This window comes from Carassius gibelio, chromosome B9, assembly GCF_023724105.1.
Source record: "Carassius gibelio isolate Cgi1373 ecotype wild population from Czech Republic chromosome B9, carGib1.2-hapl.c, whole genome shotgun sequence".
In the NCBI taxonomy this organism is placed as follows: Eukaryota; Metazoa; Chordata; class Actinopteri; order Cypriniformes; family Cyprinidae; genus Carassius; species Carassius gibelio.
In genome coordinates, this window is record NC_068404.1 from 5,026,407 (window position 1) to 5,053,398 (window position 26,992).

Consider the following 26,992-nt stretch of genomic DNA (forward strand, 5'->3'; position numbering starts at 1 on the left):
TCTGTATTCAAACAATGTGCAAGGGAAATTGGATCCATCATTCAGGGCAACATTACAGACACTACAAAACACTTATTCCTTCGTCTTACAAAAATACTTGTGTGGTCTGTGAACAGTCCATTAATTAATAAGAAAAAAAAGTTCTCAAAAGCCTGATTTGACTCTAAGACAATTTATCTACATTAGGTCTAAGGGATGTGACACAGCAAGATAGAATAGCATAGAGATGAATCACCCTTTAACTGATTTGTATACAAAGTTTCACTTGGTCAGTGTCTTGCAGTAATCTGAGGTTAAGCATTTTACCTCGAGCCCGCAACCAGCAGCAATACGTTCTCATTCTTAACCGCTGCACCACCGCGCAAACGGGCATAACTTACCACTAAAACCGAGGTCCTGACCGCCTCCGACACGCTCTGCCGCAGCTCCGCCGCCGTGCCCGGTTTACCGAGCCCCCGGGTGAACTTACGCGTCTCCACATGGCTCGGGACTGACATGTCGAGCTACAAACTTTCATTAATTTCCAGTAGACGTGTAAAATATTCTATTAAAAACATTCAAAGTCTGTTTTCTCCGCTGTCCCGACTACTTTTGCGAGCGCCTGTGATATACAAATCCTTCCTAAAAGCCCTCCGCTCGTCCCGCCGTTAACTCTCATGTTCAGATGAACGCGATGATGTTTTAGTCCATGTTTCCAGCGCTTTAAAGTCCCCGGTAAGTGTTGGCGGTCTAAATGAAACGCTTTGCCGTGCTGTCATGGTCTCATGTCCGTGTGTTTGTGGGAGGTTTAACACGCGCCGCTGAAGTCAGGCGTAATCCCGTCGCGTCTCGACTCCCTCCCCGTCCAGAAAGCGACTTTACGAACTCTACTACGACCAAGTCGAACTGCTTAATATTCATGAGCAAAGCTGATATCCACTTGAAGGTTCCATGAAATGCATTCATTATTCATGAACCGGCCTTTACGCACCGTGCGCGTAATTCTATTCATATTCATGAGCTAAGAGTTCGCCATAGTAGAAATCGTTAATGCGCGACTGGTATTTAATTAAATACATATACCATACTACAGAGTACATGATTTACGTAATTTAACAAGTCAAATGACTTTCAGAAATATAGCCGTATGTATCGTTTCACTTTCTCTAATCAGACGAGCATCAGTCAGTGGTGTGTTCTGAGGGGCCCGCAGTAATATAACGCGGTAAATCTCAGCAGGAGGGCCATACCTGCGTGTGAAATCTCATTAGAGCCCCGCTTTACACGCGACAAGAGAATGTAATGAGGAAATCCTCTGTAGTAAGAGCACCAGATGGCAAGTGTAAACAACACGACGCATTGAAGTCTATTTCTAGCCTCCTCAAACTAGCCTACTTAATTTATTTCCATGATCCTTTTATAAATATCTATCCTTTCCACAAGAAAAAAAGGATTGTTTCTGAATTCAAACTCACTAAATAAGCTTGTTGAGAGGTTTGCTAATGATGTCAAAAACATATCTTAAATAAAGGAAACGTTCTATTAATATTTTAGTTTAGTATTTTTAATAATATTGATTAGGCCTATATATAAATACAATTCTCTGAGATGAGTGTGACCATATTTTTCATCTTTGAAGAGAGTAAAAAGAGTGCAAATGTTCTGTTGAGTGGTTTAGTAATGGTGATTTAAAGTAACTTTTAAAAAAAATGAGAAAAAAAATATATTTAAAAGAATGAAAACTAACAAGCTAGTGTTAGAGGCCTTAACAGTATAATAAACAACAAGAAAACAAATAGCCTAGATAGAATGGAAAAAGAATAGAGAAGCTAGTGTTTTTTTAATTATATAATAAAAATAAAACAGACAGAATAGCAAAAGAATAGAACAAGGTAATGTTAGAGGCCTTTTTTATTTATTTATTCAGCTTTTTGTTAATTGTATAATAATAAAACTAGAATAAGATAGAATACATAGAATAGAGAAGTATTGTTTGTTTGTTTTTTAAAGAAAACAAGCCGTTAGTAAATGATTAGAGTGCAAGTCTAAAGTTTGTATTTTTTTTTTTTTTAAAGAATAGAATTAGAATAGAGAGTGCTAGAGTTAGAGGGTCAAATAAAGATGGAAGAGATGTGTTATAGCCAAATTCTTGATTATTATTATTCTTATTTAATATTTGTATATTCATTCATTCATTTATTCCTTTGTTAGTTCATTCAATCAATCATTAATTCAATCAGTTTTTCTGCTACTCTGGTGGCTGAAATGACTTACTCTCACTTTCTTTATAACCTACCAGAATCACCCATATACACCAAAATATAATATATTATTGTATATCTGTATATAGGCCTATATATAATCCAATGTGCAGCTCTTGATTCTCTGTTGGCTAATGTCCTCACACTGATGATGTCGTATCGCCCTCTCCTGCTGACCAGTGAAATGCAGAAAGACCACAGAAGTCAGTCGCTCTCTGGAATGAGGTTTTATTGCTTTCATTTCCAATAAACTCTCTCTCTTTGTCTTTTTCCATTCATTTTAGAAGTGTTTTGGCCATAGGCAACTAAAACATGTTTATCTGCAGATTTTAAAGCTTTACCTCCCCTGTGGACTAAACTACCCTGTATTATGCAGTTGTGGGTTATACGGTGCTGCCTATGGGTGAATTTGTCTTAGTTTTGTGAAAAATTATTTTTTCTAAAATGACAGTGAGGGGGGTCAATATTCTTACAACCTTGAATAATAAAATATCCTTTCTTCATTATCAAATTTTACATGGTGATGGAAACAAACATAGTATAAATTACTTTTTGTGTTTTATAATCTTAATGGCACTTGAAATCTATAAATATAAGTTTCGGTTGATGAATGTTGACTAAATGTATTTTATAACTTGCCTTTAAGTCCCAAATTTGCCATGCTTTTACATTATTCAGTCCAAAATGGAAACAAACAGAAATACCCATCATGATTTTGGCACATTGGCTTCTGGCACCCAACATGATTTCAGCTGATAGAAACAAAGTCTAAAACATTGAAATCTGTACTATAAAAACCATGGCACTGAAATGGATCTGCCTCCTTTTAAAGGCAGCAAGTGACACTTACGGCTTACGCTTACAATTAAATATCATTTACAAAATGAGATTCTGTAAAAGCCCAGTTAAAAAATGCAGGAAATGATTTTTCATGTTTGTTTTTTTTACACTAGAGGACAAAGCGCAAACATTAAAAAGCACCTGTGTGTTTATGAGGAATGCCATGAGGTTAAAGGGGAATTCCACCTCTTTTCATCTCTGAGCCTTTATTAACACTTTTCCTTTTAGTTTCTCAAGATCAAGACTTTAGTATGTCAACACATGCTATAAATAGGCCTTATAACAAACCCCAGTTAACCTTTGTCCTATTCTCACCCAACACGAACACATCCTGTGAACACACAGTAGCACTTTTCATTATTTGAGGGCCATTTTATGAAACACATAATGCAAAAAAAAAAAAAAAAACCTTGCCTGAGGCTGACATTTGAACTCAATGGTGTCTATTTAAAGGCTCAGAAGTGAAATGGTGACATTCCCCTTTAATTTCATACTATGAAACTATGCTATTAAAAAAAAATTCAGTCACAAAAAAAGTGACGTTGTCATAAAAGCACACACACACACACACACAGATGGTTGCTCCCTATATGCCTGCATGGGTCTGTTGGTTTATGTTTTTTTCTGTCCAGGTCTGATGGCAGTTTCTGTGGTATTCGGTCTGGTTCAAATGGCAGGTTCTCTGTGGTTCAGTCCGGTTCTGTACGGTTCAGATAGCGGGTTCTGCTGGCAGAGACTGTAGCACTTCGGATCACCGTCATCCATCTACACAGAAATCAAAATCTTACTATATAACAACACTTTATAACATTAAGGGTCACACTTACCTTGCAAAATACAATGCATTTTTATACGGGTCAGATTAATATTCAAGATTTCTGGTTTAAATTTAAAAAAATTGTTTAACCAATATTTGTTTTTCTTGACATTGGATTTAAATTTGGTCATTAACGACTTACCCCCAGAATAGTCCATCTGCCATCAGTGGTTCAACCGTAACATTATGAAGCGTCGAGAATGCTTTTTGAAAGCGAAGAAAACAAAAATAACAACTTTATTCAATAATTCTATTATGTGTCTCTCGACCTCCGCGTATGCTGTGTATTGTCTTCTGTATCAGCCACGCCACAAGGATGCGCTGTTTCTACGTGTATTTAGCTTTGATTTGAAAGAAAACAGCACATCCTTGTGGTGCGGCTGACACAGAAGAGCATACCCAGCATACGCGGAGGTCGAGAGACAAAGGAATTGTTGAATAAAGTTTTTTTTTTCTTCGATTACAAACAGTATTCTCGTCGCTTCATAACATTACGGTTATACCACCGATGGCAGATGGACTATTCTGACGTCATCTTTCATACTTTTCTGGACCTTGACACTGTTATTTAGTCAATGGGACAGTCTCAAGCCTCCGGGTTTTCATCCCAAATATTTTAAATTGTGTTCCCGAAAACGAATGTTTTACAGGTTTTGAACAACATGGGGGTAAGTGATTAATGAAAAAATTTTCATTTTGGGGTGGAGTATCCCTTTAATGTGCAGAAAGCTATAATGACTAAAGGACTTATTTGGGGCTTTATGAATTTTTCAGAACAGTTATGTATTTTCAAAAAAAAAAAAAAAAAAACTTACAATGAACATTAAGGTCTTGTGAAGTTGCCTTTAAAGTTAGCAAATTAAATGAAACATTAAATTTAACTAAATGTTTTTAGTTTTGTCCTAAGTGAAAATTCTGTTTTCATATTGTCAAGTGGTTTCACCATTTAGAAAGTTTCAGTGTGCAGAACTAAACGAATTCGACCAGATTCCACTCACTAACCATACTTTGCTTTCTTTTATTTATTTTTTGACATTTTTTGATGCAGTGATGAGTAAGTCAGTCATTCAGTGTAGCAGGTGAAAAAAACTTTCGACACAAATACAAACACCACTGTAAGAGCACAAATATATACAATAACAAAACGAAGCAAAGCCTATATAGAAAGTTTTCTTTAAATTAGCATAAAGAACATCATGTAAGTAAACAACATATATTTAAATATTTATGAAACGTTTATAAATCAAATACATTGCTTTTTAAAGCTGCAGTAGGTAACTTTTGTAAAAATGTATTTTTTACATATTTGTTAAACCTGTCATTATGTCCTGACAGTAGAATATGAGACAGATAATCTGTGAATAAATCAAGCTCCTCTGGCTCCTCCCAGTTTCCTATTGCCATTTGCAGAAAGTCATGCGCGCCCGGTAAGAAACAACCAATCAGAGCTGTGGTCCGTAACTTTGTTTGTGTTCAACATGTAGAAAAGTGTATATAATAAGCGAGTACACCATGAATCCATTTTCCAAACCGTGTTTTTGGCTTGTCCTGAATCACTAGGGTACACCTATAATAAGTGTTTATATTCGGACTATTTTAGATTGCTTCGGGGGTACCGCGGCGGAGTAACCCAGTACCTTTGTGATTCTTCATAGACATAAACAGAGAGAACTAGTTCCGACTACAATGTTCTTCCGCAAGACGCAAGCAGTTCTGTTTATTAACCACTAGAGCGTCAAAAGTTACCAACTGCAACTTTAAATTAATGATTTTAATGTTAAATTCATGACAGGAGGCCTTTGTTCACCCCTCGGATCCATGTGAGACACTTTTTATTATGAATGAATGCACTTTATTGAACTTCTTTTGGACTGATGCACTGCAGCCATTAAACAGCTAGAAAGATCGAAGACAGTTTTAATTATAAATCTGACTGTATTCGTCTGAAAGGAGGACGTCATATACAGTACACCAATGCCTTGAGGTTGAGTAAATAATGGGCTATTTTTGGTTGAACTAACCCTTTAATTTCACCTGGTGTTCTCTCAATGGTGAAATCTAGTGAACAAGAGCAACCAACTGTTTGCCACAACACATATTAAAGCTAATTTAGCTTTTTTTTTTGTTGGTAAAATTGAGTCGAAAAGGCCAGACAATTATTATATTGATCGACATTATGATATATTTTGGTATGCTTCTAAAGAAAACATATTGATTAAGAACGGTCTTTATAATAAATAATATTTTACTTTGTATGAATATTATTGTCTTTTAGAGGGAAAAAAACTACTTAAATCAAAATTATTTAAATATAGTTTAGAATTTTAATTATATAAACATAATTTCAGAAAAACAAAGACGTTTGGCTTTAAGAAACGGAGTATTTGAGAGTATTTTTAGCTGATCCAAAGTATCTTTTTTCCAGTGTAGTTTGCAAGGTTTACTATGTCTCTTGGAAGAATACTGAGTTTTACTGTACCTTTCGAAAAAGTATTCACTGTCCGTCCTGAAGTAGTAGATATGAGATTTGAAATGCAGTTTGAAGACGTGATCTTTATGGATGTTTTCCGACTCTCCGGCATGTGTAACAGAGTAACCCAACAATGGCAGACTGGCCAGAGGATACTCATCCTTACAGAGAGAAGTCAACAGAGAACATGAACACACATTCACAGAGGACATGACAGTGTGTGTCTGCTAGTGTCTTACCTCGTGTGTTTTGTAGAAGAACAAGGTGAAGTTGGTGAAAACCACCCAGAGTTTCTGCCAGCCGTTGCTGTTCTTAAACTTTCTGAGCAGATTTCCTGAGAGCTGGTTCTGTCAGACACAGTCAAGATGACGACCAAACTGTGTTACAGCATTTACACACTCAAACACAGAGATGAGCGGATGGAGGACTGGTACCTCTATGGCGATGCTGAAGTCCAGCATGGAGACACTGGTGTTGCGATGCCAGCACACATGGGCTGTCGTGTTCCCGCGGTTAAGAGTGTTTCCTGAATTGTTGCCATTTCGAGGCAAAGACATCCGAGATCCACAAAGATCATCCTCTGACTCCACTTCAGACGCCCCTGAGGATTCTGGGAAAAACTTTCACTGTAATCTTTTCACGTAATTGTGCTGATACATGCTACTAAATGCTCCCTCTCTGACTCTCCGTAGACAACAACGCAACTGCAATGTTCCCAGGATCAGAAACATAGCAAGGACATCACTAAAACAGTCCATTGGACATCAGTGGCTCAACTTCAGTTAAACAGAATTTATTTAACAATTCTTCTCCGCTAAGTTTTAGAGAGTTTCCCATATATGTAATCAGCATTGTTTACATTCGAGAGGGAAAGCGTGCGTATGTGTTGTGGTAATCTCCAAAATGGCGGAAAACGTAACTTAGCGGACTCAGAGAAGAATTGTTGAATAAAGTCATTTTTTGGTTTTTTGTTTGTTTGTTTGTTTGTTTGTTTGTTTGCGTAAAAAAAGTTTTCTTGTAGCTTTTTTCAAAACAGAAGTTGAGCCACGAAAGTCACATGGACTTTTTTAGCAATGTCCTTACTACGTTTCTGGATCTGGGAACAGATTTGATAATTTTACTCTATGAAAATAATTGGATCATGACAAATTACCAAAAAGGAAAGTCATTTTAGATGTGGAGCGAAATATTACATTTTGATATAGATGTACTAAGAAAACAGACAGGGTCTATTTTAATGCTCTGGTAACTGTATTTTGTAACTGATCACGTGTCACTTACTGACATCCTTGCTAGCAGACAGCAGGTCAGCGGTCAGTCCATTACACTCTTCAGCCATGTCAACCGCCATCTTCAAATCCTCCATCCATTTCTCCATTTCTGACTCTGAACTGCAAGAGACAAGAGACCTGAATGTTTTTGAGGCATCCATCATATATGCACCTCTAACACTCTTGCACCCACTGAAAAAGCTGTACTGGACCTATCAATAGAAAAGTTTTGTGTGTAAACAGAGAATGCACTGTTGACTTGCTCTCTATTGCTGTACTTGCTGATGACACACAGATATTGAGAATAATTACCATGCGGCGACCACCAGTGACTGCTGCTGTACCATCAGTGTGAAGGAGTGCGGGACGCCCCACTCGTCCTCACTCTCGCGGATCTGAACACACACACACACACAGATTTCTCATGGGTGAATTCCCATGCTAATCAATAACATCTGTATAAAGGCTGATGAGTTTTCTTACTGTCATGCCGCGCAGAGGAAGTTGTCTGTGCACTGTAAACTGATTGGCTGATGTTATCGCTCGAGTGCTGTACAACAGAACGTCATTGAACTGGCTCCACATAAAGAAAGATAGAAAGAGTTCACGTGTGAAAATACGGAGAGAGTTTAGTATCAGGCCTTGAGTTAGTTATATAGCTATTAGAATTTTCAGAATTACAAACGTTCTTTAAAAGAAGATATTTTGAAGAATGTTGGTAACCAAACAGTTGCTGGTAGCCATTGACTTCCATAGTATAGAAAACAATATTATGGAAGTCAGAGGGTACCGTCAACTGTTTGGTTTCCAACATTGTTCAAAATATCTTCTTTTGTGCTGAAGAGAAGAAAGACCCTCATACAGGTTTGGAACTACATGAGGGGGAGTACTGTAAATGATGACATGATTGTAATTCGATCTATCCTTTAAGAACAACAGGTCTCTCTATCATATGAAACATAGATGTGTGTGCTGTAATCTCACTAGGAAGAACATGCGCTGTTGGAGGCCTTTCCCAGAGAGTTTGCTGAGGCAGCCCAGTCTGATGAGCTGACGTCCAGCCACGGCCAGATGCTCAACTCCAATCAAATCCTTCTGAAGCTCCAGGAGCTTCTGATAGTTCTCAGTCTGCTCCAGACCAGGACCAAGAGCAGCTTCCAAATCACACACATCATCCAAAGCAGCTACAACACACACAAACACACAGATATACATTACTATTAAAACGTCTGTGCTCAGTGAGATTTTTTTCAATATTATTATTTTGAAAGTAATAACTACTTTTATTCAGATTCATTAAATAAAACAAAAAAATGAGAGCAAATACATTTTAAAAAACATATTTCCATTTCAAATAAATTCTGTAAACTTTATATTTACTTGTGTGTGTGTGTATATATATATATATATATATATATATATATATATATATATATATATATATATATATATATATATATGTGTTATGTTTTTATATTAAATATATTTATATATATATATATACTATAAAATATAATTATATTAATATATAAATGTGTATACATGTAAATATTTAAAAATATATACTGTATGTGTGTGTATTTACAGTATATATACATAATAAATATACGTTGCGATTATTCGTTTGACAGCACTAAATTATATACAGGTACATCTCAAATTAGAATGTCGAGGAAAAGTTCATTTATTTCAGTAATTCAACTCAAATTGTGCAACTTGTGAATTAAATCAATTCAATGCACACAGACTGAAGTAGTTTAAGTCTTTGGTTTTTTTAATTGTGATGATTTTGGCTCACACTCAAACAAAAACCCACCAATTCACTTTCTCAAATGAGAAAATGGTGACATGCCAATCAGCTAATAAATGAAACATTTTTCTTTTAAAGACATCCCCAAAATCAAGTTGTTTTCAGATATAGCTGTCTTCAGGGAACATTTGTCCAAAACATTAGCACAGACAGAGTTACAGACACGCACCTCTGCAGTCGCTGTAGTCGTTGTGTTTCGGCAGGTAGTGTTTGCAGAGTCTGTCTAGTATCTGTCTGTAGTGCAGCAGGCGATGGAGGGGACTCAGCAGAAAGACGTTTAGAGGAATGTAACACACCTTCTGCAGCTCAAACTCACGGCACACACACTCCAGCCTCCGGGACACGACACACGCTCTCTCCAGAGCAAACACACACTCTGAGATCATCTGCAGCTGAGCTGAGAGAGCCTGAAGAATCAAAAACACACAGTACTGTCAATAACATGACCGAAAACAAACCATCTACCACACACACACACACAGACAGAATCACCTTCAGCTCATGTGCGCTCTTCAGCAGCAGGTCTCCTATACGCTGCATTTCACCTTTAACCTCCGTATTGCATGGGCCTTCCCTGAAACACATTGTAAATACATTCACAAAATAGTTTTGAGTTCACCAGAAGAAAGAAAGCCAGGTTTGGAATTGCTTTAATGCAAGTAAATGATAACAGAATTAGCATTTTTGGGCGATGAACTACACCTTCAACGTCATGTACACACTTTAATCATCAGTGACTGAGTAATGGTGTGGTCTGACCAGCAGGTGGAGATCATAATAGACTCCAGACTAATGATGCTCTCTGAGTACAGCTGAAAGGCTGAGCACCGATTTGCATAATTAATTACATTATTCACTAAAGCAGTTTCTCAGATCTGGTAGCTTGTTGAGCTCTGTTTTATTAGAGTTGGTGTTTGAGTCTACAGGACAGACAGTGAACGTCTGAGGAGAAAAGGAGATATAACACATTATTTTTGGGAACACTTTATTTTACACCTTACATGTACTTACTACAGTAATGACAGTAAATTATGCATAATTAAAAGCAACTGACCCCAAACCAAACCCTAATCATAAGTAAATGTTGTTAATTAAATTACTCAGTACTTAACTTAAACAAGGACACCGTAAAATAAATTGTAACCTAATTTAGTGTCCCATTTGTTCCAAAAGCAAAAACTAAAACCATAAAACATCTTGATTACCTGAAACTAAATAAATGTTAACAGAAAGTGAGTGACGTGGCATACAGCCAACTATGGTGACATTGTTCTCTGCATTAACCCATCCAAAGTGCACACACACACACTATGAACACACACCCGGAGCAGTGGGCAGCCATTTATGCTGCTGTGCCGGGGAGCAGTTGGGGGTTCAGTGCCTTGCTCAAGAGCACCTCAGTCATGGTATTGTCGGCCCGAGACTAGAACCCACAACCTTGGGAGTCAAAGTCTCTAACCACTAGGCCACGACTTCCCTTCCCAAAATATGTCTTGTTTAGTTTAAGCACAACTAATATATACAATTATTAAAAGAAAGAAAAAAACACAACAAAATGAAAAAACTTTAAAATTAAAGTGAAAGCCAAAATTATTCAAACTATTGAATTAAATATATAATAGCATATCAATAATGCTAAAATAATACTGAGCTGAAATATTATTATTCTTATATTTTATTATCTAAGATAATAAAACAAAGTATAGGGTATAATATACTTATTATATATATATATATATATATATATATATATATATATATATATATATATATATATATATAAGATTAACAGTGTTTACAGTGTGTTTAAATGTGCCATCAGTCTGTCTAAAAGCTCCCTACCATAGATCAAGATTCATTTATTCCTGTTCAGAAATCAAAATTTTTTTTCTTCCTCTGTGAAACTGAATTGTCACAAACTGGACTTAGTTGGCTAAAAGGGCAATATAAGCCAAAAATAATAATAATAATTGCACAGATGAACTTCCACCAGACAAAAGGAAACCATCCGGGAATCTTAATCTTACTATTTTCACCTTATTATGATTCGGGACACTTTTCTAATTGCAATTGCAACTATTTACAACATATACAGACTGAGGTGCAGGATAAGATTAACCCTTCATACTCATGAACACGTGTGTGTGCGTGTGTGTGTGTGTGTGTGTGTGTATGTTACTCACCACAGAGACAGTCTCTCCTCGAGCTCCTGGAGGAAGTGTGTGTGGAGGGAATGTAGCGGCTCATAGGTGGAAGTCAACAGTGTCTTCAGAGCGTCAGGAACACACTCCTCTTTATCCAACACTGCCTGAAATGACTAACACACACACACACACACACACACACACACACATTAACAATATTACAAAACCTATACCTGCTTGTAAATGAATCATTTTGTAGCTTATAGCTCTGCTGTTTCTATGTGCATTGGGTAACTATTCCGATTATGACAATTTGAATAAGTATGCATAAGTTTGTTCAGTGTAGTTAATGATATAGTTTGTGTATATATATATATATACCACCTTTCAAAGGATTGTGGTCAGTAAGATTTATAAAAAAAAATAAATAAAAAAAATAATAAAATAAATTATAATACTTTTAATGCCAGGATGCATTGAACTGATCAAAAGTGACATTACTAAAAATTTCGATTTCAAATAAATTCTGTTCTTTCTGTAACATGACGTATACGGTATGTTATTTTATGTTATGAAATACTGTAGTCAAGTAGGATAACTGTTTTCAACAAATCATATTTTTTCTGAAGGATCATGTGACAGAAGACTGGAGTATTTTAGCTTTGCATCAACAGGAATAAATGACATTTTACACTACAATTACATCTTAAAATACAAAAAAGCTATTATAAAGTGTAAATCTACTTTACAATATTACTGTTTTACTGTATTTTTTATCAAATGCATGCAACCTTGGTGAGCAGAAGAGACTTCTTTAAAAATATATATATTAAAAAACTCTTACCGACACCAGACTTTTAAAAAAGTGTACAGTCTATGATTCTGGACACAATATTAACACACACAATTCTAATAAAGCTCACTGATAACATTAATGAAATGTATAATAAATGAGCGTAACATGAGATCAGAGACTTCTCTAAATGTTGTACTTATCACTGGACTGAGTGTGTGCTTCATGTTAGGTGTGTAACTGATAAAGTAAGCAGAACCCCTGTGCTGATATACTACTGTGTTCAACTATGAGTCCTATAAAAGCCACATTGCCCTCAGGTCTGTAAACATAGCCCCATTTCTCTAGTCTCACACACACACACACACACACACACACACACACACATCTCTGAACCTGAACCACAGTCTCTGATGACTGCACTGTGTGTTTTGTGGGCTGAAACAGGAAACACGATCTCTATAGTTGAATAGAAACCCGGCCACTGCGGCTAGACAGGAATGTGTGTGTGTGTGTGTGTGTGTGGAGATCTGATGAAGAGTCTGTCCATCATTTACCACTGTGATCAGCTCCAGGTCCTTCAGGTATGTCCTCTCAGTGCACAGCAACTCTTTAGCAATGCAGTATGCATTATCAGCGGGACAGTTCTGCACAAACACACACAATACAACACAAGTCATCAGCACAAGATGACACTTCATGCTGACATTAACTCTTTCTCTGCCAAACACAGAATTTTCTGGGTTTCCGCGTTTTCGCTGTTATACACTAGGGGTGCTATTACCCATCTCCCGAATGAATAAGGTGCAGATCAAAAACACAGACCATGTAGACACAAAAACAAGTGATCTCATATGCAAGCACGTGCATATGAAAAATAATTCCATCATCAACACTAACTGCATATAAATGTAAACTGCCTAATTTTATAGAGTAAAATGGTGTGTAAAGGCCTGTGCAAGCTTTGGGAGTACTGAGGGAAGTCATCTACTGCATCTTTGCCTTAATAATATTAATGAATATGATCCAGATGTATTTGATAAAAATGCGTTTTCTCAGCTTTTTGCTGAAAATATAGCTTTTTTATGAAGCCAACCTACATTCAAGTGTTGATAAAAAAAAAAAAACAATGCTTGATGCTAGAATAAAACTAAATAAAAATGAAAAAAATAAAATAAAAATAAAACTGATAAATATATATATATATATATATTGGGGTCAGCTTTTCAAAAACACTGGCGGGGAAAAAGTTAAATGCGTATACTGCAGTTGAGTAATAGAAATGGTTTATTATACATATAAACACAATAAAGCAACACTGACATTAATTTTAAATGCAATTTAAATGCATGTATGCTAATGTAATTTAAATATACTTTAAAATGTAATTTATTCCTTTGTTGCAAAGCTGTATGTTCAGTCTTCTTCAGTGTCACATAATCCTTCAGAAATCAATGTAAAATGTTGATTTGCTTCTCAAGAAACAATTGTGATTCTCGACATTGCGCTGCTATGGTACCATGCATCAATTTCTAATGCTTTTGAGATCTATTATTAATTATTGTAATTATTACCTCTTCATCTGTCAACATTTTATTCCATAACTTTACAGTTTTGATGCTGTTTCCTGTCAGATGACTGTGTTAGATTACATGTGTAAGTATCTATTGTTTCTTTTTCTTCTTCACTTGTTTTTTTGGGGGGAAATTCTGTGCAGAAGATGTGTACTAGCGCCCTCTACGGTATAATAATGAAAACACAGATTCTAGGAGTATATCTCAAATATATTTAGAATTTTTGTAAGTATAAGTCAAGTATACTTAAATGTAATTTTAAGTATATTTTGGAGGAGTACATAAAAAGTAAACTAAAAGCATACTTTCCTATTTTTAGTTTAAAAGAAGTATACTAATACTGTAGCAAACTTGAATAAACTTCTTTTTGGTAAGGGATGACAGTCCAGTCAACCGCAGATCTCACCTTCCTCCTGTTGTCCTCCTCATCATCAGTGCGTATGGCACCAGTCTCATTCAGCATGGGGGAGATGAGAGGAGACGGCGTCGCTCCTCTACAGTCATCAGCGTGACCGTTAACTAAAGCACACGTCACCTCTGAGAAGACAGACAGGCACAGATGAAGATCATTAGCATCGGTCTGAGGCAGATTGCCTTTATATTTATCATGTCGATATGTGATGTGTGCATTCAGACTTCACTTTCATCTATTTTAGCATGCAAAAATGCCACAAAAAGTACAAAAATACCACAGTACTGCCATGTTTCTTTTGAATATTAACCATGGGAATAGCATGCTATTTTTGGAAGCACCATGTGAATACCACATTACAGTGATCATACTGTACACCACTGAGATATTTATCAAAGTTGCTGTACCATGGTATTGCCATTGTACTTTTGGTATGACAGTAACAGGTTTTGTGTCTAAATTGTTAAAATAAACAAATAAACAAGCTCATAAATAAATGATAAGTACTAAATATGCATGCCTATATTCATTGTTCCTCAAGTCTAGTGCTCCTCTACTCCTACCGGAGGTTTTTCTCAGTACTTGCCCACCTCGTGTTTTCTTTGAGTAGTTCAATCATGAATTTATGTAAGTAATGAAGCTGGTGTGATTGCACCCCGACACAGACAACAACACAAAGCAACCTTAATGACATTCAGTGTACACTACCAGTCACTAAGCTGTGAACACGTTTCTCATGATCCTAAAGATTTTAAATGATACTTTTGAAATAGAAAAGTCGGACCGCCGTGTGAAAATGGAAGCACACTTCAGCATGATTTTAAAAAGAGTAAAGAGAATTAATAATATAAATAAATTCAATGCACACAGACTGAAGTAGTTTAAGTCTTCGGTTCTTTTAATTGTGATGATTTTGGCTCACATTTAACAAAAACAACAAATTCTCAATAATCTCAACAAATTAGAATACTTCATAAAACCAATAAAAAGCCCAGGTTTCTTTGACATTGGCCTTCAGCTCATCTGTATTGTTTGGCCTCTTGTTTCTCATCTTCTTCTTGACAATATCTCATAGATTCTCTATGAGGTCTGGTGAGTTTGCTGGCCAGTCAAGCACACCAACACCATGGTCATTTAACCAACTTTTGGTGCATTTGACAGTGTGGGCAGGTGCCGAATCCTGCTGGAAAATGAAATCAGCATCTTCAGTAGAAGGAAGCATGAAGTGCTCCAAGATTTCTTGGTAAACAAGTGCAGTGACTTTGGTTTTCAATAAACACGATGGACCAAAACCAGCAGATGAAATTGCACCCCAAATCATCACAGACTGTGGAAACTTAACACTGGACTTCAAGCAACTTGGGCTATGAGCTTCTCCACCCTTCCTCCAGAATCTAGGACCTTGGTTTCCAAATGAAATACAAAACTTGCTCTCATCTGAAAAGAGGACTCTGGACCACTGGGCAACAGTCCAGTTCTTCTTCTCCTTACCCCAGGTAAGACATCTCTGATGTTGTCTGTGGTTCAGGAGTGGCTTAATAAGAGGAATACGACAATTGTAGCCAAATTCCTTGACACATCTGTGTGTGGTGCTCTTGATGCCTTGACCCCAGCCTCAGTCCATTCCTTGTGAAGTTCACTCAAATTCTTGAATCGATTTCACTTGACAATCCTCATAAGGCTGCGGTTCTCTCAGTTGTTTGTGCATCGTTTTCTTCCACACTATTTCCTTCCACTCAACTTTCTGTTAACATGCTTGGATACAGCACTCTGTGAACAGCCAGCTTATTGGCAATGAATGTTTGTGGCTTTCCCTCCTTGTGAAGAGTGTCAGTGATTGTCTTCTGGACAACTGTCAGATCAGCAGTCTTCCCCATGATTGTGTAGCCTAGTGAACATTTTGAAGGCTCAGGAAATGTTTGCAGGTATTTTGAGTTTTTTAGCTGATTGGCATGTCACCATATTCTAATTTGTTGAGATGGTGAATTGGTGGGTTTTTGTTAAATGTGAGCCAAAATAACCACAATTAAAAGATCCAAAGACTTAAACTACCGTATTTTCCGGACTATAAGTCACACTTTTTTTCATAGTTTGGCTGGTCCTGCGACTTATAGTCAGGTGTGACTTATTTATCAAATTTAATTTGACATGAACCGAGAGAAATGAACCGAGAGAAATTAACCAATAGAAAACATTACCGTCTACAGCCTCTATACTGCCAGAGATGCTGTTCAGTGCTCCTGTAGTCTACACTGAAAACATAGAGCGCCCTCTCGCGGCTGTAGACGGTAATGTTTTCTCTTGGTTCTTGGTTCTAAATAAATGCGACTTATAGTCCAGTGCGACTTATATATGTTTTTTTCCTCATCATGACGTATTTTTGGACGCGACTTATACTCAGGTGTGACTTATAGTCCGAAAAATATGGTACTTCAGTCTGTGTGCATTGAATTTATTTAATACATGAGTTTCACAATTTGAGTTGAATTAATGAAATAAATGAACTTTTCCATGACAATCTAATTTATTCAGAAGCACATGTTCTTCAGCGCAAACACACTGCAATGTTTTCAGAAACATTTAATTTAACTATGATTAAATTAAAATGTATCGTAGTTTAAACTTATATAATAAAAATAGATAAACTTAAAAAAAAAATCACTCAAGTACATCTTTAACTGTAATTTCCTAATTACTTCTGTTCTATTGTCTATGAAATATGGTTAAAGTGAATGTACCGACAAGCATTTATAGTCAACTTAAATATACTTATGCTATTTCTAACTTGCATGTTATGTAATTAAAAATATTTGTAATGATAAAGTTGCATTTCAGTATATTTAAAATATATGAACTTTTAATGTGATATCAATTCAAATTATAATCAAGTGTTTCACGTGTTTTAGTATGTTAGTCAACACATCACATGAAGTATACTTCATTAAATTATTAAAACACGATTTAAAATGAAACTTAACTGTTTTATTGTGAAGTGAAACTTAATTTATTTTGACCTTCTGTACTTTTAAAAAGTGTGCTTAAGTGTGAGTAAACGTAAGAGCCATCTTATTAATATTACATTATCTATGTGCAAGTCCATTTTTTTGCACATTCAATACAATTAAGTGCAGAAAGAAAAGGAAAAGCAAGTCGCCGGCAGTTAAAACAGTTTAAAGTTAGTTAGTTGAGTGATAGCTGGATAAGAAGCTCAAACCTGAAAAAGTGGAAAACTGTAATAATAAGGGACGTGTCCAATCTTGTAAATGCTAGTGTATTTACAGCACAAACTCCTCCATTTACACACAAACATGTACAAACAATATAAGCAATTCACACAACGCCATACAGACATTCATACAACAAGAACTAATGCATGTATACTGCACTTTATATACATACATGTGTGGACAGATAGAGAGACATGCGCTGTGCAGCCATAGACAGCGGAGAGGGGGTGGGGGTGAGAGGGAAGGAGGGTTGGATCATGAAAAATATGAGAATTATAAGCTTTAAAAAACAATTCCTGAGTCTTCAAAGGCCAACTGTAACTTTATTGACACTAGTGCACAAAATACATTGTTAAAATCTATGTGGTTCATAAAGAGCAGCAGAACCAAAAGTCATTGAGAAGGAACAGGCAGTGAACATCAGAACAGAGATCAAGCTTGAACAGTGCTGAATGAGAGAGACAGAGGAAGAGAGGGAACCACTATGTTCAGAATAGCAACTACCATACTACTGTACTTGCAGTATGTACTGTGCGTGATATAAATTCCTAATGTGATAAAAGAACTGGACGTACTGATTGTTTGATCAGACTAAAATAATAAACAATACAATGTTGCATTTTCATTTTCTAAATGTAGGCCACTTAAGCATGCATTTCTGTTAAAGTGAGTTTCAACAGTATAGCGTACTGCTACATGAAATATTTGTTGCACAATTGATTCTTCAAATACTTATTATTAGTATTATTATTATTATTTTAAACGTGCATGAAGTATACAGTGTGTATTGGGCAGAAAATAATACGCTAGCATTCCATTCTGAACATAGCCAAGGTGTGAGAAAGATCATCAGCATGTCATTCACACAAATGAACAGTAGGTGGTGTCCTTTTTTTTTTTGGCCTAAACAATCCTAGTGTATAATTTGATCATTGTGTGAACAAACAAAAGAAGATCAGTCATGTCACAGACAAATATAAGGATATTTACATTTGCATGTGTGAAAATCTCCTAGAATGCACTGCCTTTCAGCTTTCATAGAAATATAACAGAACAGCCATATGAAGGGAGAGCATGCAGCCCAGCATTTAAAAACACCATCAGTTACAAATTCATTCATTCCATTTTAAATGCCAGCAGAAAACATAACAAGCATTTATTGATCATAAATGACAAGAATGACAAGCTCAAGCAGTTTCAGAAGAAAAAAACAACAACAACAACAACGGGGCAGAAAAGAAAAGGTACAAAACAATAGTGAATATCAGCCAATAGTGCAGTGACATCAAAGCTGAGTGAGAAATCAGGCAGGGATTAGAAACACATGGCATTATCACATTTCCATTGCTTTTTATTTTATCTGGGAAAATACTACAACAAGTATGACATTTTTTTTTTTTTTTTTTTTTTAAATATAAAACCCTAATTGAAATGGCCTTTCCAATCCCTGCTGAAGGATAACAGGTAAACCCATGTGCAAGGTAAGGTAGAGGTGCTCAGGGAAGGAGAGTGAAACACAGTGAGACGCAGACACAAATGCTGTGACACTTTCTCTCTATAGACTGAACCATCATATAACTTAAAGGGACAGTTCTGTCATTACCTTCTCACCCATTTCATTATCTGAAAGCTCTTACTGACAAATACATTCATCACAATTCAGACACAACAGGACAAAACCCCTTATTATTCAATATGCTTACATTCAAATCTAGCTAATAAAAATCATGCAGGATTTTAAGATACCGTTGAAAATGTCAAGTCTCTGAATCTGCTCACTTCTCATAGCAAACAGAGGCTCAGCCAGAAGGAGAACAAAGCCACACAATGGATTTGAAGATCTTTAGCCAAAGCTCAGCATGAGCGAATCTTCAAAAATCACACTGTTCTTTAAATGATTCTATGAAGCAGCAGCTGTGAGCCCCAGCACAAATGTACAAACTGATGATTGAGGATATTAATGAAGATGAATTCTATACCAGGGGAAGCCAGTTCTGCTCCTGGAGAGCTACCATCCTGCAGAATTTAGCCCCAACCCCGATTAAATATACGTAATCCAGCTAAACACAATCCCAGACGAGGAATAAGGGTCTTACGAAATGATCGGTTGGATTTTATAACAACAAAAAATATAAGTTTTAATCACAAATGGTATTTACAAATTGAACATGTGAGGAAAGCCAAATGCCCTTTAAAAAAAGTTAAAACAAAGATGTCGGATGATTTTAAAGTTGGAGGAGAACATAAAACATTTTTGGCCAATTGTTTTGCTCAAATTAAGAGCTAACTAGGCATGACGTTTCCAGTGTAATGGCAAATTTATTTTTATTTTTTTTAAATGACCAATTGTTTCACTAGATAATGCTCTTATTCATCAGCTGGGACTGTGTAGAGACCTTTGTAGCTGCACTGAAACTGCAGTTTGGATCTTGGCCACCACTGAAGTCTACTATATAGAGAAAAATCCTGGAAAGTTTATTTTCGGCTGAAGAAAGAAACACATGAACATCATGACATGCTGGTGAGTAAATGATCTTGTTCTGGAAGTGAACTAATGCTTTAAAACTAACAGGCAGGTGTGTTGGAATTGAAGACTGCAGGAAACTAGTCGTCCAGGAACAAGGCTGGCTTCCTGTGCTCTATTGCTAAGCATGCTAAGCATTGCTAAGACGGGTGGGCAACTCTGACCCCTGAGATCCACTCACCTGCAGAGTTTTGATTCAACAAGGCGATCAAGGTCTTCAGAATTACTAGACAGCTACAGGTAGGGTTGGAGCTAAACTCTGCAGGAGAGTGGACCTTGAAGCACAGGGTTGCCCAGCCTTGTTCTAAAAGTACCACATTTCAACTGTACAGTTGGATTAAATGCTCAATGTCTTACAATTATTAAAAAGTCTAAAAGTAATGGTTTATGCAGATCGTTCCTCATAAAGGAGAGGCATGAAGGCCCCAAAAAAGTCTTAACAACCTTTAAAAAATAGAGTGAAACGATGAGTTGACAATGCTGTAGGAGCCCCAGATTCAACTCTAAGACTAAATCTAACCGAAAAGTTACTCCAGGAACAACTAGCATATGGATCCAGGAACATGTCTTTCTTGGCAAAATCCCGTTCACATCTACCTTTTATGGCTCCTCGCATGTTTCCATCTCAGAAATCTTAAATTTACTCCAGGGAGTGACAACATCACTCTGAATTCCTGAAGTTTTCCAGATTATTGCAGCATCAGAACTGCAAGTAATTAGCGTTCTGTGCAGAACTTGGCACCACAAAAGTCTACCCAGAGGCTGGATAAAATCACTTACTGCAAAACTATAGAGTTTTGCCTCGAGAAAGGGAAGGATACCCGCCTCGTCACACAGCTAAGGCCATCTCAGGATACAGGAAAAGAATGCAGTGTGGCACTGCCGAGAAGCAAACTGCAATGGGGTTTTCACACTAGCATGTTAGCAGCTAAACACTTGCATCCCTTCCTCATCACTGAGGTTCACACACCCTCCTTCATCATTGAGCTCATCTAGCTCCAAGCTATCAAACGAGTACTTATTTCTGGGGAGGCGGGACGAACTACGAGGGGCTTGGTTTTCGAATCCCAGCGATTGGCTGCAGGAGCCGGTAGACTCCGCCTCTTCTGAATCGCTAGTGTCTGTTCCACTACTGGTGGAGCCGTCAATCATCTGCACAGCCCCGAAGCGCCGGTGCGGGGAGCTTGGCTTGAGATTGGCTTTGCCAGGTGGCGTGAGCCCATTGGCCAGCATTCGGCGCTCCAACATGGCCATTCTCTCGGCACGGGAGAGAACAGGAGGCTGTGGCTGATTCGAGACATGCCTGTTTCTTTCTAACTGGCTAATGGTTTTCTGGGACTTGTTTGCTGAACGATTCATAATTGGGGAGCAGCTACTAAATAGCCCCCCTCTTTCCTCCTGTCTTGTTTTTGAACTAAAGCTCCGCCCGGTGTGTCCATTATACTGGGCGTAGCTTAGTGAGCTGGTCCTGTGAATCGAGGAGGGGGCGGGGCTAGAGGTCAGGCTTCGGGTGCCTGTGTGATGGTTTAAGGAGCTTTTTGCGGCCAACTCTTCCATTAGTGTGCTATGAAGCGGCCCACGTACCCTGCCTCCAAAAAATGGCGACTCGAAAATGTTAGCACTTTTATTTGGAGAGGAGGGGCTTGGGTAGCTGTGAGCAGGGCTTGTGCCTTGGCTTACAGGAGAAAGAGGCGGAGACTCTCTCTGCATGAACTTGCCCAAGTATCTGTCCTGCTGGTGTGACCGGGGCAAACCAAACCCAGTGCCATAAGCGCTGTCACTGTTGCCATCGCGTGTGTGCGAGTGTGACCTGCTGACCCGACCTCTGACTTCCTGTTCGCTAAACTCTGCATCACTGCAGTCAATGTACGGGATGGATGAGCTGCTGCCTTTAGCTGCACGGGACGCCAGACCTGCTTGATCAACGGGCTGCTGCTTGGCTGCCAGGCTTCTGCTGTCCTCCTGAATGGTGTACGTTTGGTCACTGCATCCGTTGCGCTGAGTCGATGGAGAGGAGTTTCCACATGGTCTTATTATCGCAGAATCTTCTGAGCTTACTAAAAATGAGCCCTCCCAGCTCTGCTTGACAGCCTGAGGGCAGAAGAGAGAAGGAAATGAGTCTTTCATCATTACCTGCACATTACAGGTTCCAGAGTATTCTGGGTTCTACATGAGTCATGGGCTACCAATCACTGAAATTAATCAACTTGTCATGAACAGCAGTGCAATTACAAATTAAGTCTAGGGGCCAGCATTCCAGAAGGTGAAGAAGCAGTAATGTTACCTTTGACCACAAAACGATACATAAGGGTACATCCAATGCACACAGACGTGGTGGGTTTTTGTTAAATTTGAGCCAATATCATCACAATTAAAAGTACCAACGACTTAGGGGGGCGCTGCTGAGCAATGGAGGAGTGAGACGTGTTTTACATAGCTCTGGTAACTTTTCTTTTATTAATACACTAAACACCTGTATATCCGCCTAAAAGTGCTTTGGAGTGACATAAGAAGATACAAGCAAGTGGGAAACTAAACCTAAAAGGAGAGAACAATGTCAAAGAAGGGAAAATCCAAAAAGACCGACCAACAAGAATCAGGCCTTGATCAACCCTCGGACTCAACTGAGGTGGTGGAGCCCGAATACCTGAGCGAGGAGGCGGACCCACCAAACCGAGCTGTTCTGGCCGCTATTGCTGCGCTGCGAAGTGAAATTACCCAGATTAAAGATGACATATGCGCCACCATCGATGTCCGTATACAAACGGTGTATACTGTGCTGAGAGGCGAATTGGCTACAACTAAAGAAGAACTGCAGACCTCCATTACGACCCTGGAGAAAACCGCGACCTCGCATGCTAACACTATTGGAGAGATAGAGAAGTCCGCCTCACACCACTCGGACGATGTCACTGCACTTCAGCGTCAAGTCACCCGTCTGAGCTCTGAAGTAGAAAAACTAACTGAGAAATGCGAAGACCTAGAAGGGCGCTCGAGGAGACACAATATCCGGGTCATCGGAGTCCCTGAGGGGACCGAGGGACCCAGGCCGAGAGACTTTATCGCCGGGTTGCTACAGGAGGTGCTATCCCTGGATGAGAAGCCTCTCATTGATAGAGCGCACCGGACCCTCCGAAGACGGCCCGAACCTCATGAACCACCTAGACCCTTTGTACTGAGGCTACACTACTTTCACACGCTTGAGGACATCCTACGCAAGGCTGCAGCGGAGAAACAACTCTTCCATGGTGGTAAAAGGATCCAAATTTTTCCGGACTACCCGCCTGCCGTAGCTAAAAAGAGAGCACTATTCAACCGCACGAGAGAGCTGTTACGGGGCAGACCCGGGGTCAGGTATGGCCTCCTCTACCCTGCTAGACTCCTGATAACCCACAACGGCACACAGATCTCGTTCATAGATGCCAAAAAAGCGGAGGAATATGCCGAACGCCTCTTCACACCGGGCTCGACTGAAGTGAGACTGGAAGACGCTTAAACTGATGCAATCACTGCTGATGCGGAGAAACAAGATATTCAGAGAGGTGGTTATGTACTGGTGCTTACTAGCACAGCACTATCTGTTTCTTATACACGTGAGTTACACACTTAACGTTATACACACGTACAAACTGTAAAACCGCCATTCTCATAAGAAGAAAAATTGGAAAGTGTTATGTCCCGCCTCATACAGATCGAGGTTTGCACTGTTACTTTATTTTTATTCTTTCTCTATTCCTTCTTTCTATTTTTCTGATATCTTATCTAGAGCCCTGACAATTGTTCAGCTAGTTCTTTAAAGTGTGGAAAGGGCTCACTGTTATTGAAAGGTATTCAAAGTGTCATTGCCTCCGTTGGAGTTGCAACTCAGTTAAGTTTTTGGTCATACATACTTAAAACTACTTCTCCTATTTAAATCCATTATTAGTATTATTATTATTATTTATACAGTTGATGCAAATTCCCACCCTGGGGAAAGCGTTCTTCTTCTCAACTATGGACATAGGTGTATGGGTATTTGTATATGTATGGGTGTGTCGTGTGAACCTGTGTATACGTTTATATGTATGTGTGTGTGTGTGTGTGCACCCATGGATAATAATATTATTATGGCACTTTAACTGGTTATATTTTCTTCTCTTTACTAATCTATCTAAATATTTTGTGTAAGTTACCAAGCTATGTGATCATTGATAGGAGTTAGCATCAGGCCACCAGAAGGTGTGGGGAAGCTACTGATTTGTTTGTACTTCCTTAAGAAGGCTCGTGCCACATTCACTTTGAATTGGCTAGAGTAGTTTTGTTTACATTTGTTAATATGGGGACTGGGCTGACCTTGATAACAGTTATGGGGTGGACTGGGGTAGAAGGGAGGGGTGGGATAGGAAGACCATTCACTCAAATCCTACACATTGACAACTGTACTGCTGCAGATACTGTACTGATCACATACTCCAGATGCAGGATAGTTTAAATAATCACACCAGAGGGTTGAAAGGTCTCACATTTTCTAGCTGGAATGTACGTGGAGTTAATAATCCAGTCAAGAGGGGTAAAATTCTGACCCACCTAAAGTCACTGACCTCAGACATTATGTTCCTACAGGAAACTCACCTGAAGAATGCCTCGCATGGCAGGTTAAAAGCAAATTGGATAGGGGAAGTTTACCACTCAAACTTTTTATCCAAAGCAAGAGGTGCGGCCATTCTACTGAGAAAAGGTGTGCCCTTTTTGCATAAAAAAACAATCACTGATAAAGAGGGCCGCTATATAATAGTGATTGGTGAAATCCATAACACTTCCCTTACCTTAGTAAATATATATGCTCCTAACATAGATAACCCCATATTCTTTCAGAAGGTTTTTTCACTGATACCAGACATCTCACAAACACACTTGATAATAGGGGGTGATTTTAATACTGTCCTCGACACATATCTTGATAGGTCCTCCACGAAGAGACTTCCAAGAGATGCCTCTAGTGAATTTTTAAATATGTTCATTAATAACACAAATATACTGGATATATGGAGAGCGATGAACCCTACAGGCAGGGACTACTCATTTTATTCACCTGTACATAACTCCTACAGTAGGATAGACTACTTCCTGGTGGACGCCAAACTTGTACCGCACACGTTAAATGCTAAATATCACAGTATAGTGATTTCAGATCACAGCCCACTCACCTTTTCGGTGTGTTTAGATCATGTAGACAAGCCACACGCCTCTTGGAAACTGAATTCACATCTACTCACTGAAAATAAATTTTGTGAATACTTAAAAGACCAGATTTCTTTATACTTTGAAATAAACGACAACCCTGATACCTCTCCCTCCATCCTCTGGGAAGCATTCAAGGCTTATATAAGAGGCTGTATCATCTCGTTTGAAGTTTCTAGGCGAAAAGTAAATAAGATTAAATTAAAAGAATTAGAAGATCAAATTAAATTACTTGACATAGAAAATGCACATTCCCCCTCTATTTTATTGCACAGGAAAATAGCAACACTTAAGTATGAATATAACAAAATTATCTCTGCAAAACTAAGTAAAGCATTCCTCTATACTAGGCAGAAATATTTTGAATTTGGTGACAAACCACACAAACTACTAGCTAGACAACTTAGAAAAATGGAAAACGATAGAACGATACACAGGATAAAAGCCCACAATAACACTATACTTACTAAGCCTAAAGATATCAATGACAGGTTTCTGGAATTTTATACTGATTTGTACACCTCAAAGACTACTTCAAACTCTGTAACTATTAATGCATTTTTAGATAAATGTGAACTTCCCAGATTGAGCGAGGAAGATTGTGCTTCCTTGAACTCCGACCTCACAATTGCAGAAGTTCGGAGCGCTATTGCCTCCCTAAAAAGTAATAAGACACCCGGTCCTGATGGACTTCCAGGGGAAATATACAAAACATTCAATGAGAATCTATCCCCATACCTGCTGAAATTATATGAACATGCTCAGATACAGGGTAATTTACCTCCCACCTTAACTGAGGCTGTGATCACATTAATTCATAAAAAAGGGAAGGACTCACAGGAAGTAGGCGCTTATCGTCCTATCTCCCTCCTTAATGTCGATGGGAAATTATTTGCCAAGATATTAGCTAACAGGCTGAATCCTCTATTGGGAAAGCTAGTTCATACGGACCAGACGGGTTTCATACCTAATCGGAGTGCTACTTTTAATCTTAGACGTCTTTTCAATATTATATACACAAAGAGAGGTCCACCCTCTGATCTTGTCATACTTGCACTTGACGCCGAGAAGGCATTTGACCAGATCGAGTGGTGTTATTTATTTGAAGTTCTTAACAGGTTCAATTTCGGAAGTAAGTTCCTGTCACTTATCAAACTCATTTACAAGAATCCTACGGCTCAAATCCTAACAAACCGGACAATGTCCTCCCCGTTTAGTTTACATAGAGGGACAAGGCAGGGGTGTCCACTATCCCCTTTAATTTTTGCGTTGGCTATCGAACCTCTAGCCCAATGTATTAGAATGGAACCCCAGATTCATGGATACTCCACCAAAGACACAAATAATAAGATATCATTATACGCAGATGACATCCTTTTATATATAACGAGGCCTCAAATTACCATCCCTAATCTTCTTGACAAAATCAACCTGTTTGGGACATTTTCGGGTTATCGGATTAATTGGTCTAAAAGTGTTTTAATGCCGGTCCAAATGAGTGACTTAACACACCTAGATCACTTTCCATTTACAATCTCTCCAGAGAAATTTACCTATTTGGGGATAGAAGTGACAAAGCAGTACTCCTCTCTATTCCAGGCAAACTTCCCCCCTCTAATAGAGCGATTACAGACTAGAATATCATTTTGG

At 38.1% G+C, this 26,992-nt stretch overlaps 2 protein-coding genes across 3 annotated transcripts in view; both read right to left on the reverse strand.

The window, feature by feature from the left end:
* LOC127965089 (dedicator of cytokinesis protein 9) overlaps nt 1-881 on the reverse strand; it is a 75,247-nt gene extending 74,366 nt beyond the window's left edge. The window contains exon 1 of one of the 2 annotated variants that reach the window (XM_052565648.1): nt 381-881. In XM_052565648.1, the coding sequence (XP_052421608.1) occupies nt 381-497 (117 nt within the window). In that variant the 5' untranslated portion in view covers nt 498-881. The remainder of the gene's footprint in view (nt 1-380) is intronic. The other variant, XM_052565650.1, reaches the window with a different exon arrangement.
* A 1,570-nt stretch (nt 882-2,451) lies between these two features.
* The window catches only part of LOC127965090 (FERM, ARHGEF and pleckstrin domain-containing protein 1), a 53,177-nt gene continuing 28,636 nt past the window's right edge, over nt 2,452-26,992 (reverse strand). The window contains exons 13-26 of the mRNA XM_052565652.1: nt 22,036-22,213; nt 14,366-14,496; nt 12,943-13,032; nt 11,632-11,765; nt 9,941-10,022; nt 9,618-9,855; nt 8,623-8,822; nt 8,122-8,211; nt 7,951-8,033; nt 7,649-7,758; nt 6,802-6,977; nt 6,607-6,714; nt 6,377-6,528; nt 2,452-3,845 (exon numbers count right to left, since the gene is read on the reverse strand). Coding sequence (XP_052421612.1) covers nt 3,770-3,845; nt 6,377-6,528; nt 6,607-6,714; nt 6,802-6,977; nt 7,649-7,758; nt 7,951-8,033; nt 8,122-8,211; nt 8,623-8,822; nt 9,618-9,855; nt 9,941-10,022; nt 11,632-11,765; nt 12,943-13,032; nt 14,366-14,496; nt 22,036-22,213 — 1,848 coding nt within the window. The 3' untranslated portion in view covers nt 2,452-3,769. The remainder of the gene's footprint in view (nt 3,846-6,376; nt 6,529-6,606; nt 6,715-6,801; nt 6,978-7,648; nt 7,759-7,950; nt 8,034-8,121; nt 8,212-8,622; nt 8,823-9,617; nt 9,856-9,940; nt 10,023-11,631; nt 11,766-12,942; nt 13,033-14,365; nt 14,497-22,035; nt 22,214-26,992) is intronic.